The sequence below is a fragment of the Pipistrellus hanaki genome, assembly GCF_964339955.1.
Source record: "Pipistrellus hanaki genome assembly, chromosome: 10".
In the NCBI taxonomy this organism is placed as follows: domain Eukaryota; kingdom Metazoa; phylum Chordata; class Mammalia; order Chiroptera; family Vespertilionidae; genus Pipistrellus; species Pipistrellus hanaki.
Genome location: NC_140512.1, coordinates 16,611,024 through 16,629,360, shown reverse-complemented (window position 1 = coordinate 16,629,360; position 18,337 = coordinate 16,611,024). Strand labels below are relative to the sequence as shown.

At 52.7% G+C, this 18,337-nt stretch overlaps 1 protein-coding gene across 6 annotated transcripts in view; it reads right to left on the bottom strand.

Moving 5' to 3' along the window:
* Positions 1 to 3,957: 3,957 nt before the first annotated feature.
* The window catches only part of ATXN7L1 (ataxin 7 like 1), a 234,334-nt gene continuing 219,954 nt past the window's right edge, over positions 3,958 to 18,337 (bottom strand). For 4 of the 6 annotated variants that reach the window (XM_084897806.1, XM_084897810.1, XM_084897808.1 and 1 more), the window contains 4 exons: positions 16,487 to 16,792; positions 12,875 to 13,871; positions 9,501 to 9,575; positions 5,015 to 7,467 (listed from right to left, as the gene is read on the bottom strand). In XM_084897806.1, coding sequence (XP_084753932.1) covers positions 7,426 to 7,467; positions 9,501 to 9,575; positions 12,875 to 13,871; positions 16,487 to 16,792 — 1,420 coding nt within the window. In that variant the 3' untranslated portion in view covers positions 5,015 to 7,425. Of the gene's footprint in view, positions 4,659 to 5,014; positions 7,468 to 9,496; positions 9,576 to 12,874; positions 13,872 to 16,486; positions 16,793 to 18,337 lie in introns of those variants that run through there. The other 2 variants (XM_084897812.1, XM_084897807.1) reach the window with 2 other exon arrangements.

Below are 18,337 nucleotides of genomic sequence, written 5' to 3'. Positions count from 1 at the left end.
TCTTGATTCTTTCAAAAATAAAAATAAAAACAAAGCCCTCGAGTCATGTTTCCCCTTCCTATTCAATTATTGACTATAGCCAATCAATAATGTCCCTATTTTGCCCTTTCTCTCTAAAAGTCTCTCCCTGAGCTCCTGTCAGTGGAGCGCTGCAAACCCCTTCTGGGTTTGGCGCTGCTCAAGTACATTCTTAAGAATTTTAATATGCCTCAGTTTATCTCTTAGCAGTAAAAAAAAGGTGACTATCTCCACATATGTTTGGGTTTACCTCGCTCTTGCCTCCTCAAGAGCCTCACTCATTGGGGAACTTGTCCTTTCTCCTGCTTCTTGAACCTTTCCTTCCTCTACTGTCCCAGCATATGAGCTGCGATCTCCCTTGAAAAACAAAATGAACGACAAAAGCCAACCCCCCCTAAATGGTACGGCTCAGTTGGCTGGGCATCATCCCAGGTCTGGGAAGGTTGCTGGTTCAGTTTGCAGTAGGGAGTGTGCATGTTTCTCCCCATCTCCCTTCCTCTCTCTCTAAAAATCAATTAAAAAATATTTTATTGATTTTTTTACAGAGAGGAAGAGAGAGGGATACAGAGTTAGAAACACCGATGAGAGAGAATCATCGATCAGCTGCCTCTTGCACACCCCCTACTGGGGTACATGCCCACATGCCCCACAACCAAGGTACATGCCCTTGACCGGAATCGAACCCGGGACCTTTCAGTCTGCAGGCCAACGCTCTATCCATTGAGCCAAACTGGTTTCTGCTAAAAATCAATTTTAAAAAAAATCTTTAAAAAGACACAACCCAACAAGAGCAGCAACAACAACAAACAACAACAAAAGCCAATTCCAACACTCCCACGTGTCTTTTAAGCTCCTTAAGATTTGTGTACACAACTGAGTTTCCTTCAAACCACTCCAGCCTGACCCTGGCTCCTACCACTCCATCATACCTGCTTTGCTAAGGCCACTGTAGGGGGTTGAGTAATAATCCCCCAAAAGATATGTTCAAGTCCGAACCCGTAGACCTGGGAGTGTGAACCTATTTGGAGAAAAGATGTAATTAAGAATCTTGAAATAAGATGATCCAGGACTTAGGGTTGGCCTTAGGTCCAATGAGGATGTCCTCCTAAGAGCAAGGCGGTGGGAGGTTTGAGACCCAGGATAAACACGGGGGAGAAGTCCAGGAGAATCAGATTTTTTAATTCCCTTGGTTTTTAGATTCACTTGTTGATAGTTATGTATTTGTTGTTCATCATTTTTATCTTTATTTTCTTTCTCTTCCGAAAGAACCCCCTTCAGCAATTCATATAATTCTGGTTTGGTGGTGGTGAACTCTTTTAGCTTTTTTTATTTTATTTTATTTTTTATTTTATTTTTTTATTAGTGAAGCTCTTTATCTGGTCTTAGATTTTAAAAACCTGATGGACAATATTAACTGTTGATATAATAGAATCAGAGGTATGGAAGGGGAGTGGATTGATGATTCTCAGGGAAAAGAGGAGTGGGGGGTGTGGGAAGAGACTGAACATAAACTGTGCACCTATGGATGAGGACAATGGGGGGGGGGGAAGGAAGGGCAGAGGGTGGGGTAGGAACCTGGTGGAGGGGGAAAAAAATGAGGAACTTTTGTAATAATATGAACAAATAAGGTTTATTTTAAAAAAAAAGTAGTCCAGGTGAAGACGGAGGCAGGAGAAGAGTGATGCGGCTCTAAGCCGTGGACTGCTGGCGGTCACGAGAAACCGGAAGAGCCAGGAAGGGTTCTCGTCCAGAGCCCTCAGACGGAATGCAGCCCTGTGCGGTTTTGGATTTCTGGTCTCCAGAGTTCTGAGAGAATAAGTGTAGGTAGTTTTAAGCCACTAACTTGGGTTCATTTATTATGGCAGCTTTGGAAACTAATAGTCACCAATGGCCTGTATTGCAAAACCAGACATAGTATAATCTTACATCTTCCTTTTTTTCTTTTTTAAAAGCAGGAATCTTCCCCAGCAACACCACAAACACCACAATTTCTCTTTGCTTTTAAAAAAATATATATATTTTTATTGATTCAGGAGGAAGGGAGAGGGAGAGAGAGATAGAAACATCAATGATGAGAGAGAATCATTGATCGGCTGCCTCCTGCACTCCCCACATTGGGGATTGAGCCTGCAATCCAGGCATGCATCCTTGACCAGAATCGAACCCGGGATCCTTCAGTCCACAGACTGACACTCTATCCACTGAGCCAAACCAGCTAGGGCTACATCTTCCATTTTACAGCAGAATTGGACTCAGTTGATTATTCTTTCCTTGAAACCTCTGACAGTCCTGGCTTCCAGGGAACCACTTCCTGTTGGGTTCTCTCTTTTCTTTGAGAATGCTTCCTTGTAAGAGTCTCTCTTGTTTCCACCCAACCTCTAAATGTCTGCTCTTCTTCTACAATCTCTCAAGTAATCACATCTCTACCTGTGGGTCTAAGTATCATCCATGTACTAATGATTCCCAAATTGATGCCTCCAACTTAGACCTGCTGTTAGCTTCTGTCATGTGTACACCATGCCTTCTTGACACATGGTGTTTCATAGCAATCTCATCCATGAACATACATGCACAAGACAGAACTTTTGATCTTCACGAAATGGTCCTTCCACCAGCCCCCTAAAAAGCCCGTTCTTTCTCTGGTTTCCCACAGCTGAAGAAATGGCATCTGCACCCAACACAACTGCTCTACCAGGACCTGTATCTAATTCCTAAACCAGACTTGTCAATGTACGATGCATCTCAATTTACTGAGTCTACTCACTTCTCTCTCTCTCTCTCTCTCTCTCTCTCTCTCTCTCTCTCTCTGGCTCTCTCCCCCCCCACCCCCTCCCCCACCCCTCTCGGCTGCAACCATCCTGGGACCTCACTAACATCTCACCCGGTCTCTTGCAAGAGCATCCAATTCTCTACACAGCAGCTAGAGGATCTTTTTTCTATTTCTTTCTTTTTTTAATATTTTTTTCTTTTCTTTTCTTTCTTTCTTTCTTTCTTTCTTTCTTTCTTTCTTTCTTTCTTTCTTTCTTTCTTTCTTTCTTTCTTTCTTTAATATATATTTTATTGATTTTTTACCGAGAGGAAGGGAGAGAGATAGAGAGCTAGAAACGTCAATGAGAGAGAAACATCGACCAGCTGCCTCTTGCACACCCCCTACTGGGGATGTGCCCGCAACCAATGTACATGCCCTTGACCGGAATCGAACCTGGGACCTTTCAGTCCGCAGACCGACGCTCTACCACTGAGCCAAACCGGTTACGGCTATCTTTTTTTCTTTTATAGAGGATCTTTTAATCTATCAGATTATGCCATGTTCCTAAAGCCCTCCAAAGGATTCCTGCTGAATCAAGTGCAAAACCCAAACTCCGAGAGCCTTTTGTGACCTTGTCCTTGCCTCCTGTCCCTCCCTCGCCCCCCACTCCATCCACAGGGGGTCTTCCCTGGCTCTGGGAGTTTACAGAACCTTTTCTACCTCAGTCCCTCTCTGCCCGGATCCTCTCTCCACACCGTGCCAGCAGCTGGCTTCCTTAGAGAAAACCCCCTGACAGCACTCTCCTCACACACTTTGTCGGTTCCTCCTTCTTCCCTCTCGTAGAGTCATAGCACTTGCCGATATCTGTAATTACACATTCCATCGTGTGTTTATTTATGGTCTCTCCCACCGAGCTGCTTGCAGGAAGCAGCTGGGACTCTTGTCTGTTTCTCATCACTAAGCACAGAGCGCCTCGCTCAGGGGCAGCCGCAGCCAGGATGCTCCAGAAAGATTTGTTGAATGAATTCACTCTCTTATTCTTTGCCTCAAATGTATGTCCTGGCTGGCATGGAAGGCTTGCCTGGCATGAACACATGCAACCCAAAAGAAAAAGAAAATCTAAATCTTATGAAAACCCGAAGACTTAAGTTTTACAAACATATAAATTATTTTATTTACAAAACCATGTTACAAAAAAAAGAAAAAAAAAAAAAAGAAAAGAAAAAAGCCAAAAAACCCAACCGCTCCCTGGAGAATGTGACCAGGCCTGGTGCGGAACCGTGGCAGTATCAATAGATACATGTTTGTTCTTTCCTCTTTTTAAAAAACTGTAAGCCATAGAGTTTGCTATGTACACCTACTTTAGACATTTATTCTGCTTACAATATCGCAGGCATGGAATGAATTCTGATAGTGCTAACACATGAAGGTGCGGGGCGGAGGAGGAGATGCCTAGTGTTACAAAATATGGATCGTAGAAAAGAAGAGAAACCCACCCCACAAGGGCGGCCTTGGTTCCGAATGTTTGGACATGCTCTTCTTCAGAATCCTTCCGGAAAAGGTTCTCAAGTCGGGTAGTAGGAAAGGACAAATGATCAGGTGCAAATTCTTGTCTGTGCAACAATAGTTATTTAATATACCCCCATGACTGGCCAGCGACGTAAAACCCACAGTTTTTTTTTGTTAAAGTGCCATGGGCCAACAGCATAACAAAATAGAAGGTGTAAATAGAAAATTTCTTCTTTTCCTTTTTTTTTTTTTTAAACAAGAGTTCACTGAGAATCAGCAATAATAGAATATGCTGTATAAACTATTCTCTACAAAGGTTGATCAGCGTTATTTACAATTGGTACATTGATACAAAAGAAGGCATACAAGTTTATCCAAGTCGCTTTGTTTTTTTATGGCTGACAGGTCTATGCATTGCGCTATGCTTAACAACCAGAGCTTTCGTGAGCCTCTGTGGCTGGCGACAAGTCACGAGATCTTCAGGCAAGTGGAGGGGGGTGTTGGGGTGTGCAGTCCCGGGGCAGGGAGAGAGGGCCAAGGGGGGTGGGGGGCGGAACAAAAGAAGTACCCAGAGGGGGTCACCCGGATAGTGCTTTACAGGCTGGTCCAGTTGAACTCCATGAAAACAAAACCAAAGAAAACCTTTTATTTGCATTCCACTTTTTTCAAGCTGTGAGTTTTGAATACATGGTTATCAAGTAAACCTGTGGTTGACCGTGAAGGAAGAGACACCGTGGGTTTTCCCTTTTTTTTTTTTTTTGCTCAGTTTTCCAGAAATGTCCTCGCCTTGGTCAGAGCCAGTCTTTCACCAAGTCAGCAGCATTCGGTGGGGAGCCTTGCTATTCCAGCTTGCAATTCAAGATGGAGGGCGCGAAAACGTTCACACCCACGATGGAATTGCTCCTTGAGTCCCTGTCCAGATGTTATTTCTCAGAAGCAGCCACTTCATCTCTCAACCTTTGTGTTCCCTCTTTGGATATGTAAGAGTTTGTAGATCAGAGGGTTATTCTGTTGCTGAGATTTTTTCCCCCCCCTCGTTTTGTTTTTACTCCTGCAAGTTTTACAACTCAAAATAAATTATATTAAAAAACAAAACAAAAACACAACCACACACAGACGTCTAAAACTGAACAAGACAAAAAAATTGTGCAAAAATAACAAAGATATATGTACATACTTTTCCGTCTGAAGAAATGTACAATAAAAACATAATCCAAAGAACATTTTAAAAATATAAACATTGCTTAAAACTTTCCTAAGTTTCATATTGTTTCTGAAACTATTTCTGGTCAGTTAGCTCTGTCATATAGTAAAACATAAATTATTACAAAATTAACACTATAAAAATTTACTTTAAGAATATCTTCTAAACTTTTTTTCCCCCCAAAGGTTCTAATCTTGTTTATAATTTCTTAAACATTTATAAGTTTTAAATCTGCCTTAACCACCTTTTTTTTTTTTAAAAAAAGGAAAAGTAACAATTTTCCCTTCAATTTGCAGTCTTCCCCCTCCCCCCGCAAGATGTAAATAAACCAGCATATAAGTGCACTTTTAACACTGTAGAAATAAAAACGAAATCATCTGAACTAATGTCCTGGTACCTAATATCAACTCATTGATTTTTTTAAAAAAATCTTCATTTTTATATTAAAAAAATTGTAGTAATCCTATAAGAAACACTGTCAGTGCAATTTCATCGATGCAAATCACTCCGCTAGCCTCCCGCCTCAGTGGGATTCCATTCCGTGTTGAAACCTAACAGTAGTCTGATCTTTGGGGAGGGGGCTGGGGAGGGGAGGAAGACTTCGGGGTGGGGGTGAGGGTGTGTGTCCAGCTGCCACTCTGGCTTTCCTGTCTGATGTAGGGGTGAAACTCCCACTCTCTGTGCCAAGGGACAGGGTGGACAGCGCAGAACACTTACTTTACGTGGCGCGTTCCTTTCCGGACCGATTCCTGATTAAAGCTTACAGTACTGACGTTTCCTTCAGACTCCAGTGTGAATAGTTTCAGCTGCGCTTTTCCTCGCTAGGGCGTGGCCGGCCTTACCACTCTGACCCGGGGTGGCTGTGTCTGAGCTGGGCCTCTGATAACCCGGCAGACCCTGATACAGGGGGCCCCGAGTCACAGGGTCGTGTGGCCCAGGGCACAGAGGTGGGTGGGCGGGGCTGGTACTCATTCTCACCAGGGGTTTGACCCATAGCCCTCCATGGAAGCTTTCCCCCAGATCCATCCTTCCCTCCCCTTGTCTCCTCTTGCCCGGCCCTGGAGGGCAGCTGGAGAGTGTCCACAGCTGTGGGCACTGTGCCTTCTTCAGAGTGGCCTCCTGGGGCCTCCTGTCCTCCCCCCCGGGGGGGGGCATCCCTCTCTGGTTTGACCAGCTTTGGGCCCTTGCCCAGGGCACCCTGGATTCCTAACAAGCTCAGAGGACCACAACCACCCAGTTCTCACGATCTCTGAAGGATAGCTTCTCCAACCCCCATTCTCTGCTTCCGGCCACCTCCCAGGCCCGGTCCAGACCTGACCCGGTATATCCCCTCTCTCAGCTGCACGGCCGGACGGTGGTCCTGGGGTGCCCTGGAAACCTGATGGGTGCTTGGCCACCCTCCTGCCTCTGTTCTCCGCTCCCCAGCGGAGCCCCTCCCAGGCCATCCAGAGGCGAGCTTATGAGAGACAACTTCTTGAGACGGCCTTGGGGACCCAGAGAGGATGGGATGGATGGGCGGGAGAGGGCAAGGAAAAAAGCACTTTGTGTGCTCAAGTTCGAGTTTCCGATGATGATGCCAACTGGGAACGGACGTCCCGAATGGTCTGCTCGCGTGGCTGGAGCAAAACGACGGTGCAGTAGTTGAATCAGAAGCTGGAGGAGGGACCCCGAGCTTGGAAGGATGTGTACATGTGGCAAACGAAAGACAACGAAGAAAACAAAACATGGGTATTGTTTTCTGTAAATCTCAAATTCACGTTCTCTTGCCTTTTTTCTTTTTCTCCAAAAAACGAAAGAAACTGGTCATAAAAAAGAAAAAGACAAAGAAAGGCCAGAGCCACAGGCGGGCCCAGGAAATGGATCCCCCACTGCCCACTCCCTGCCCCGTGGCCCCTGGGCGGGGCCGGAGGCCAGGCGTTGGTCTGGAAGTGGCTTCATAGTCTTGCTATGGAAGAGTCCTTATCCTGCCCGCTCTGTTTGTGGTCTTCTAGAAAAGAAAAGAAGCTTGGGATTACCACGAGGATTTGAGAACAGAGTGATTTCTCATCTATAACAAAAAGGAGACCACCCCAACCCCTACAGCAGCCAAAGGCAGGAGGGGATGTCTGCAAAGGACCCCATACATGTAGGGTAACCCCAAAGATCCTAGCGGTGGGGGGAAATGCAAGGATGAATTCATGGGATTTTCTCCAGCATAGAGGATCAGAATAAGTCTGTGTTCTCTCCCTCTCTCTCTCTCTCTCTCTCTCTCTCTCTCTCTCTCTCTCTCTTTCACCCCCCCCCCAATTCATTCACCTAGGATGTTCTTACCGTGTTTCCCCGAAAATAAGACATCCTCCGAAAATAAGACCTAGCACATGGAAAAATAAGACATCCCCTGAAAATAAGACCTAGCACATCTTTGGGAGCAAAAATTAATATAAGACACTGTCTTATTTTCGGGGAAACAGGGTAGCTAACCTACAGACAGCTCAGGGAATTATCTAAGGAAGAGGCAGAGTGATGGGTGAAGCACAGACTATGGAGACAGAGGTTCTGGGTTCACGTGACTTAGCCTCATCGCCCAGTCACCTTCATCTATAAAATGAGGATGGCCGTTTTGTCTCTCACAGGGTCTGTTAAAGGTTTACATGCATCGACAGGGTGGCTAGCCCAGCCTCTGTGGAGAAAGGACTCAACAGACTATCATCATCACGGTTACATGCGTCAAGGCTGACTGCCAGCATTCCGGGTCCCCACAGGGGGGCCTGGAGCCCCGGGCAGGCGCACTTACAACCTGTGCGGGAGGTCTGCTGTACACAGAGGCAGCCCCTGCCCGAGCACAGAGGAGACCCCCACCCCCTCCGCCCACAGAGGATCGGTGGCAGGTGCTCGGGCCCCAAAAGGGCCATCGCGACTCAAAATAATGGAGGCACCCTCCTTGATCTGGGGAGACAAAGACTTTTTCCCTATAACCTTCCCCCAAATTCTACCCCAGATTTGCGAGGAAACCCCAAAGGCCAACACACAGACAAATATACATCGCAATGTGTTGTCTGCAAAGCCTACAGCGTATCGAAGACAACACAACATAGCCATCATTATATTTTTTTCCCCGATCACGCATGGCATGCGGAACCCGCCCCCCTACGCTCCCTGGCCTCCCCCGCATGCACATGCTCGCCAATGGAGGAAATTATTCACACACGGACTAACTCTCACACCTCAAGTTCATAAAACTCCCAAGTCTACCCTGAATAGTCCCGGCTTGGAACCGCTCTCCGAAGGGTGGCTCTAGCTCCCCAGAGGCCTGGAGAAAGCACTGACTGACCTGCCTCTAGCAAGGCCCGTTAGTCCACATCACCTTATTTAATTTTCACAGGAATCTTAGGAGGTAGGCATTGACTTTGCCATTTAACAGATGAAAAAAAAAATTAGACTCAAAGTAATCTGCCTAATATGACACGGCTGCTAATAATAATAGTAATAGCTAATACGTGTGTGTTCTATTGGGCATTTTCTAGGGGCTTTCTGTGAATAAGTTAATTTAATCATCACAAAAGCCCTATGAGGTAGGGACCATTATAATCCCCATCTTTTTTTTTTTTTTTTTTAATATATTTTGTTGATTTTTCACAGAGAGGAAGAGAGAGGGATAGAGAGTTAGAAACGTCAATGAGAGAGAAGCATCGACCAGCTGCCTCTTGCACACCCCCTACTGAGGATGTGCCCGCAACCAAGGTACATGCCCTTGACCGGCATCGAACCCGGGACCCTTCAGTCCCCAAGCCGATGCTCTATCCACTGAGCCAAACTGGTTTTGGCTATAATCCCCATCATATGGTGAGGAAACAAGCACAGAGGAGTTACGTAACGTGCCCAAGGGCACAAAGCTAGTAACTACTAACGTGGGAAGCCAGACGGCCGTGCTGTTAACAAGATGAGATTTGAACCAGGATCTGACCCAAATAACCACATTCTTTCCACCCCGCTGACGACCCTATGTACTCCAACCACCCCCTCCACGGCCCCCTAACTTACCTGTCGGCTGTGTCCTGGGCTGGGTATGCTTGAAGGGCTGGACTGTGACAGAGCGAGGCTGCTGTTTTTCCCAACCTGAAAGACATCGGCGAAGCCCTCCTCAGACAGCGAGCCAGCGTGGGCAGGCCCCACCCACACCAGGAGTCCACGGGGACAGGAGAGGGCTGTGCCACCACGTGCTCCTTGCCCTCCCGTCCATCTCAAATGGCAGAGAAAACGAAAACGTCTCAGCGGTGCCTGGAGGATGTCACTCCCACCCCAGAGGAAAGCATAACGGAGGGGAACTCAATCCTGCTTCCCCGGTGAGGACGTTTTCGGGATGAGGATAAAGCAATCTGGCTAGAGGCCTGTCCTGTCGCCCGCTCCCCCCCCCCTTCCCCCCCTTCCCTCCAGAGCATTGAACTGAGGCCCAGCTTTTCCATCTGTGGCCAAAGGGTTACACAGACGCCTCCACCTCTGAACTTAGTCCTACCCTCACTTATCTCTGGCTCAGGCTCCCGCGGACCAGCGCGGGACAGAAGCCTGGGCCTTGTTCTGGGTCCGTTTTCTCAGCCAGGAGACACAGCGCACCCTTACTGTTCCCGAGGAAAACGGCCCGATGGCCCTGGGTGTCCTCCTCCAGGGGAGGCGGACTGGCCCTTGGACAGTGCCCTGGGAGCACGGGCTGTCCTTGGTACACTCGGGCTGGTCCTCGGGTGAGTGCCGTTCCAGAGGCAGCTCCCGCCTTTGGCCCACGAAGAGCTGGCCTCCCAGTGGCCTGGCTCAGAGGGAATCAAACCGGGAGGTCATGGTCTGATTCCCGGTCAGGGCACATGTCCGGGTTTTGGGCTTGATCCCCAGTGTGAAGCGTGCAAGAGGCAGCCGATCAATGATTCCCTCCCATCACTGATGTTTCTATCTCCCCCTTCCCCCCCCCCCCCCCGGTGAAATAAATTAAAAAAAATATAAAGAACTAGCCTTCTACATTAATTCAGCTTTGCATAAAGACATCTGCCTTACATTTGCAGTCATTTTGTTTAATTTAATACTCCTGTGGCAAATTCTGGCCTTATTCCTACCAGATACAATCAAACAGAACCTCAGTTGGTCCCCAGAGCACAAGTTTACCTTGAATTTCTCAACCTCACACCATGCCCCTTCCAGTCTCTTCTAAGAGGATCAACATAGATTCTCCAAAGGCTGTTCTCCAACATTCAGAAATCCCTGGACAAAGCCTTTTCTTAATGGCCTGGTGACAAGGACCCAGGTACCACCCAGGTCCAAGGCAGCCGTTACATTCCTCGGCTTTTTTTTGGATTTCCTTCCTGATGGACCCTCGCTGGAGGCGGCCCGACTGCTCCTCTCACCCCGCTGGTGACTGGCTCGTAGTGTTGACTGCACATTCCCTATGTCCCGGCAGACCCAACAGTCAACAGAGCGGTCTTTACTCCACACACAGGCACGCCATGAACACGTGAGAGGCATGGAGGGCTAAGAGCCCAGGCTCCAGAGCTAACCTGCCTGGTTTAAACCCCAGCCCTGCTACGTACTTGCTGTGTGACTTTGGCAAATTCTGGCCTTACTCCTACCAGATATAATGAAACAGAACCTCAGTTGGTCCCCAGAGCATCTTCCTGTGCCTTGGTTGACTCATCTATCGAAGGACAGTAACAACGGGGAATGGCTACAGGTGTTAAATGTAGCTGAAGGACTTGGAGCGGAGCCCCCCTCCTGAGTGTTAGCTGCTAAGATTTTATCTGAAATGGGTGATAGGATAGCCTGCCGCTCAGCGTGTGGCCTGCAAACCAGTGGCCTGTTAGAATGCAGACTCTCAGGCCTTCTCCCACCCCCGCCCCTGCCCCTGGCCTGACTCAGAACCTGCATCCTAGCAACCCCCAGGGAACTCAGGTGCACATGTAATCTTCGGAGGTCTGTGCCTCCATCCGGACCTGGAGGCGGCACTGAACCTCTGGTGAGCCTCAGCATAGGCCCCTGAGGGTTACCCCCCCCCCCCCCCCCCCCGGCACTGAGCAGCCAGAGGCAGCACGTCTGCTGCAGCTGCACACACGTGCGAGGGGCCGGGCTCCTGGGAGACGCTCTGTCCTCCCCCTCTCCCTCCCTGGCCTCGGCTGCAGCTTGTCTGGCCCTTGGCATCCAAGCTTGCTGCTTCTCAAGTGTTTGCTTGTGATTTGTGAATCCCCCTCGAGATGCTCTCCCCGTGAGGTTTTAACGAGCCTCCTGTAAAGATGACACAACTGCCTCTCGTCTCTCCCGGTCCTCGTCCCCAGATGGGGCTGGGCTCAGGGTCCGGGCACTTCATGCTGTGGCTGTGACTCCGGGGCTGCGGCAGCAGGTGCCCGGCTGGCAGGGGCAAGGCCCCGGGGCAGCCTGCGGAGCGGCTCCTCTGGCCTGGCTCTCTCCGCGGAGCCTCGTGGCACCCGTCTGTGCAGGTGGGGACTCCCCGAGGTCGCGTCCCCAGCCTGGGAGGCAGACCAGACTCGGGGATGGGAACAGAACACAAGGGAAGGACACACGGATTCTCCCACGTTCCCACAGCTTTCCTCACAATCCCCCGTCCCCCCCCATTTGGTACAGTGGCATCGCACAATTCCGTGCCCGTTGCTGTTCGTTTTACTTTTGGGGAAAAAAGAGTTATGCCGAAACCTGGCTCAGTGGATAGACCGTAAGTCTGTGGACTGAAAGGTCCCAGGTTCGATTCCGGTCAAGGGCATGTACCTTGGTTGCAGGCACATCCCCAGTGGGGGGGTGGTGGTGGTGGTGGTGCAGGAGGCAGCTGGTTGATGTCTCTCTCTCATCAATGTTTCTAGCTCTCTATCCTTCTCCCTTCCTCTCTGTAAAAAATCAATAAAATATATTAAAAAAAGAAAAGAAAAAAGAGTTGTACCAGCAAGAGGGGGAGGGGCCCCGGGGCAGCCAGGTGACGTGGGAACAGTCCCAGGGGGCCGGAACCACAAGCCGGCACCCTCCAAAGGGGACGCTGGTCCTCCTTCCACCTGCCTGGCCTCAGCTCTTCCGGAGGGGACTCCCGACAGACCAGAGAAAACTCCTCCGCAACAGAACCCTTTAATGAGACCACCCTCAGAAGCTCGAGGTATAAAAGGGAAGCAGCGTGGGGAGCTCAAGGCCTCTCTGTGCCTCAGTTTCCTCCTCTGGAAGGCGGTGATGACAACGGCACCAGCTGCCCCGGGCGGCTGTGAGGACTAAGGTGCCCAGGGTGGCACAGACTGAGCACACGGGGCCCTGGCGAAGCACCCGCTCCCCCGGCAGGCAGCGGCGGGTGGTGGCCTTGGGGACAACGGGACAGTCTCCGGGGCTAAGCAGGGGCGCTGCCCCGCTCCCGCCGCCCCGGGGACTTGGGGGGCCGCGTCCCTTACCTGCCGCGAGGAGGAGGAGGTGCTGTTCACGGGGTCGGGCATCGGCGGGAGAAGGCTGGGCGGGTTCTTTTTGTGGACGCTGTTCATCCCAGGCATCTTCGTGATCTTACAGGCTTTGCCGCTCGAGCTCGCGTTCTTACGCTTTTTCCCTTCCGACTTGTCGAAGGAGAGGGGCAGCGAAGAAGACACGGCGTGGTGGGAGGCCAGGGCGAGGTCCCCCGCGAGGGCGGGCACGGCGAGGGGGCAGGGCTCGCTGCCGCCCCCGGGGCCCAGGTGCCGCCCGATGTCCGGGGGGCCGCCGGGCAGCGAGGTCCGTCCTGAGGGCTCCAGTTTGGCACTGAGGAGGGGGCTCACCCCGTTGTTGGAGGTGTGCACGGGCAGGCTGGCGTAGGGGGGAGCCACCTGGTAGGAGTTCAAGGCCGAGCTGGCGCCGAGCACGCAGTTCTTCCTGTGGGGCCCGGCCAGCGGGGACGGGAGGGGCGCCTGCAGGGGGAACGGGGCGGGGGCCGGCGCGGGCGGCGGCCGCCTCTTCTTGTTGCTCGGAGGAGGAGGAGGAGGAGGAGGAGGAGGGGGAGGAGGAGGAGGAGGAGGAGGAGGGACGGACAGGTCTCTGACTTTTGAGGATCTGCTGGTTTTGGTTTTGGATGGCTTGTGGGATGCGGGCGGCGGGATGACGGCCGGGATCGGGGACACGGCGGAGGGGGCCTTGAAGGTGGAGTCCATGAGGCTGAGGGTGGCGGCCACGTGGGGGAAGGCGGCGGGGTGCGGCAGGAGGGCGCCCGGGTCCGGCGAGGCCACGAACGCGGCGGCGGCGGCGTTGGGGAGCATGGCGGACGTCATGATGTAGGAGGAGGCGAGCCTCGAGCTGATGGGAGCCGAAGGGAGGTACACGGCACCGGGGCTGCTGAAAGGCTGCAAGACGGAGGCTGGCACGGGGGTGGCGGCGATGTGGGCTGCGGGCGAGGGCAGGGGGCAGTCTGCCGCCGGAGGGATCTTCCTACGCGTGAGAGAAGAGCGAGGGACAGACGGTGAGCGGCGGGCGGGCGGGGAGACACCCCGGGGGGACCGGACGATGGACAATGAAGCCTTGGTGGATGGCAACATCTGAAGGATGGCCCTTCCCCGCGGCCCCCCTCGCCCCGACGGCGATGCCCTGCACCCTATGTACAATCCCTTCTGGGTTTTCGGGGTCCTTTTTTCCCCGTGCGTGGCTCCTGGATGCTGGCTGATTTGGGTTCACGGATAAGAGGCAAATGTGGCCGAAACCGGTTTGGCTCAGTGGACAGAGAGTCGGCCTGCGGACTGAAAGGTCCCAGGTTCGATTCCGGTCAGGGGCATGCATGTACCTTGGTTGCGGGCACATCCCCGGTAGAGGGTGTGCAAGAGGCAGCTGGTCGATGTTTCTCTCTCATCCATGTTTCTAGCTCTCTATCCCTCTCCCTTCCTCTCTGTGGAAAATCAATAAAATATATTTAAAAAAAAATAAGCGAATGTGCTTTAGAATCTAAATGTCCCCAGCGGTATTCTCCTCTCTATGCCGGTAGCGATGAAGGTGGTTTTTACTGGGAAGTGGCCACTCCACCCTGGGGTCCTGGCGTGTGCTGAGAAGAGTGAGGCCCTGTCGCCTGCCCGCCTGGGCCGGAGCAGGCTTTGCCCCCTGCCTGTCCCCTGCCTCCCCAGCCTGCTCTTGGCTCCGGGCGGCGTGGGAAACTCCCCTCTCACAGCCCGCCTCTGCCTGCCTTTCCTCTCTGCAGCCTCTGGTTTACTCCATGGAGAGGTGCCTCCATGTGAGCGTGTGGCTCCTGGGTGTCCCCGTGCCCAGCCCCAGGGCTGATTCCTCGCCCCCGTCCACCCCGCCCCTAGTCTCAGCTCTCACTCCGAGGAGCTGTCATCGGGGTGGCTGCCCTGCCACAGGCCTTCTTGTCCCCGTGTGAGGAAGGGGTGAGCATACAGGGACCCTCACGTACCCGGAGAAAGAGGTCAGGAATGTCTGCTTCGCTCTGAGCAAACGCAGGGAGAACAGGTGGATGGGGGAGGTCTTCCTGGAGGCTGGGAGGGCCAGGGAGCAACCCCCAGGCCCCTCCTACTCTGGGCGCTAAGGCCAGCCCGGTGGTGGCCACTCCCGGGGCTTCCCTGCACACCCCCTCTTTGGGCTTGTGCCGGATGGACGCAGTTCCCGTTTCCAAACCGGGGCCTGGGGACCGGGAGGCGCAGGGGCCCTGCGGGCACCAGCTGTTCCCAATCCCACTGACCTCAGGAGCCCGGCGGGCACTGCCAATGGCTCTTTTCTGTTCCCACCTTGCCCCCTGCCTGTGCCCCTGGGGGTCAAGCCCCAGCAGCGAGGAATTCACTCTCCGACGGCGGGCAGGCCTGCACCCTGCACCCCAGGAGCTTGGAGCCAGGCTGTGAGATGGGGCTTCTCCCGGGCGGCCACCCTCCCAGCGGTGGCATGGGGAGGGGGGGACGACGACTCTGGGAAGAGGCCCCGCTGACAAGGACACGCCTCTCCTAGCGCTGCGCTCCCGGGATCCCGTTTCTGCCTGCAGCTGGGTGAAGCTGTGGCTTCGGTTGTTAGGGGGGACCCCCTTGAATATGGACAGACGAGTCCTTGAAGACGCCAGACCGAAGAGATCAGAGATAAGAGGAAAAAAAAAGCTGCCGTTTTTGTGTGTGGCCATAATGGTGTTTGGAAAATCTACTTTCTCTCAGGCCTGAAGAGTGAGGGAGATCCTGTCAGCACTAAGTAAGTGCTCCATGAAGGCTTGCTGCAATGAATGAATGAGTGAACGAATGGATGGATGGGTGGGTGGGTGGACGGGTGAGCAGGTGGTTCTCAGTAGCAATATCAGTATGCATGCTGGGCAGGGACTCCCCTATAATCAGACCGGAAAGGCTTACACACGCCCCCCTGACTGCCTGGCCCTGCCCAACGCCCTCCCCACAGGCCGGAGGCATCAGCACACGGGCCCTGCGGCAGCCTCCTGCCTCTCTGTGGATGGCAGGCCTTCCGCTCCATCTTCCCTTGCCTCACGTTCCTTACCAGCTAACGTCTGGGGAGAGGTCCAAGCAGAGGCTCAGCAGTTACTTGCGATAAAACGTTGTTTACAAGTGCCAGCCGGCTCCCTGAGGGAGGATCCCCTTCAATGACCTTCTCTGGGATCTACTCTGAAGGTCCCCGCATCTGTGATGTTCCCACCCAAAGCGTCAATTCACGCTTCAGCTTGTGGGGACACAAGCGGAGCCCACAGTCCTTCACCTTGCCTCGCGGACACTCAGGATTGGGACGGGGCACGCTTTCTCTCCCTTTCCTTCCTGTCCCACGACTCTTAAGTGGACAGCAGAGGCAGGAGGGGAGGAGGGCGGGGGGACTGCAGGGCAAGGGCCATGAGGCAGCTCCCTGTCCCCGGGACCCCCGATCCCCGTGCTAAGCGGCTTATGCGTCTGTCTAGGCTGGGGCCAAACGGCCGCGGGTCTCAGCGCTGCAGGCGGTGCCCGGCTTCGGTCTCGCACGCTGGCCTAGGGAAGTCCCGTGAAAAGCCCACAGATGCGAACCAAGTGACTGATGAGTGCCCGTCCTCCCCTGCCAGCTGGCACGGAGCTCCAGATGCTGACCTGGCTGCAAGGGAATACTGTGTTGGCGTCTCCTGATGCAGCGTTAAGTGCTTGTTAAAGAAAAAAGAGTCTTGGCCGCTCCTTTTCTTCCTAACGTCTTCCACGCCCTCATCGGCTGCCATCCCTCCGGGTTCGGGCCCGTCGGGGCCTGGGGTTTGGGCAGCGAGGCTGAGAGGGCCGCGGGGTGCTACGCTCTCCAGAGTTGACACCCAGGCAGCCCCAATGTTGCTCAGTGACAGTAGGTTGGTTAGGCAAGTCCTGAACAGGGGGGAGGGACCTGAGGCCCTGTGGCTCGGGTTCCTGTGCCTGAGGAGGAAAGGAATATGGAGCTTGAGCTGGCAGGACAGCAGGTAGCGAAATACAGATAAACACATTCCTTCCACGTGCCTGGGTTTTACCCTTCCGAGAACCCCGAGGCGGGCTGCCATCGCGGGGGGAGCCATCGCAGGAGGACACATGAACCGGGACCCCCGGACACGGCAACCCGCATGCAGCACCGACGGTGGCTGTGTCGGAGGGGCACACCAGCACCCAGAGGGGGCCTTTCAGACACACGGGGCAGTCACTTCCGTGGGAAGACACGAAAAGCTTCTCTATGGCCCTTTCCTGCTTCATGGGAAGTGTTAACTTTCAGTCCTCCATCCACCGTGAGAGGCCACTATACCTCCTGGTGTTCAGGTCTGGAAGCTCCTTGGGCCTCACAGCTGCCTGGGAGAGGGGCAGGCTTTGAGTCCGGTTCCCATCCCCGCTGCCAGGACCCTCTCCTTCCTCAGGGATGCCTTCCTCGCCTTTCCTGGCCTTCCCTGGGCAGGGCGAGGGGCTCAGAGCCGGCTCTCCTCAACCCTCTGGGCTTAGATCCGAGGGAGCCACGGTTCTAAGGGGTCGTGGTAGCTGGAGAGCTCACCTGTGCAGGAGTGGGGGTGGGGCTAGGCAGCAGGCTGGTCTTGTGTTACCAAGTGGCCAGAAGGGCAGTTTCTTATGTGCTGTGGTTTGAGAGGGTCTAGCCTGTCACTGCTTCCCAATAGCATTTTCCTAAGTCAAGAAGATTTCTTCCTTTTTTTAGGACACGCCTACGGAAATGTAAATACATCGGGAGGTGTTGGAGAATACAGGGACATCAGAGACGCGGAACGTCAGTTTGGGTTTAGGTCAGAGAGCAGTGTGAGCAGAGGGGAGGAGAGGGGTCTAGGGAGGCGGGAAGGGCCAAAGACAAGCTTAACCACCTTCCCGACATCACTCGGGAGCTGCCCTGCTGGACATTAAGCGATTAGAAATTGGTCCATAACCGTCCTGACATTGTTTTTAGTATTGACACGATAGCCTTCATATTGCAAACAGAAACACATTCTTAATACCCTTCCATGTTCTTACAGCAAAAAAGGCCATTTGTAACTGTCAAACAAGCTCCTTTCTAACACCCTTTTCGTTAGAAGATTACCCACACAAAGAAGACAAAGCGTCACACACATCGCATGTGCCTCTGGAGCAGGGGTCCTCAAACTTTTTAAAGTGGGGGCCAGATCACGGTCCCTCAGAGAGCTGGAGGGCTGGACTATATGAACTACTAATTCCTACTGTAACACCTCGGCTGCGCTCACTGCCCAAAAAACCTGGCAGGCCGGATCAGACTCCTCTGCGGGCCGCATGTGGCCCGCGGGCCGTAGTTTGAAGACCCCTGCTCTGGAGCACGGTAGGCAAGCCGTGAAGAGCCGGCAGTTAAGGATTTACCGTGGATCCTGACTTCAGAATCATTTTTGTTCTACAAAAAGCCAGCTACTGACACGCGTTTAGAAAGCTGGGGTTCAGGTAGTCGTGGGGCAGCTCTGACCTCATAGTGCACAAAGACGGCTC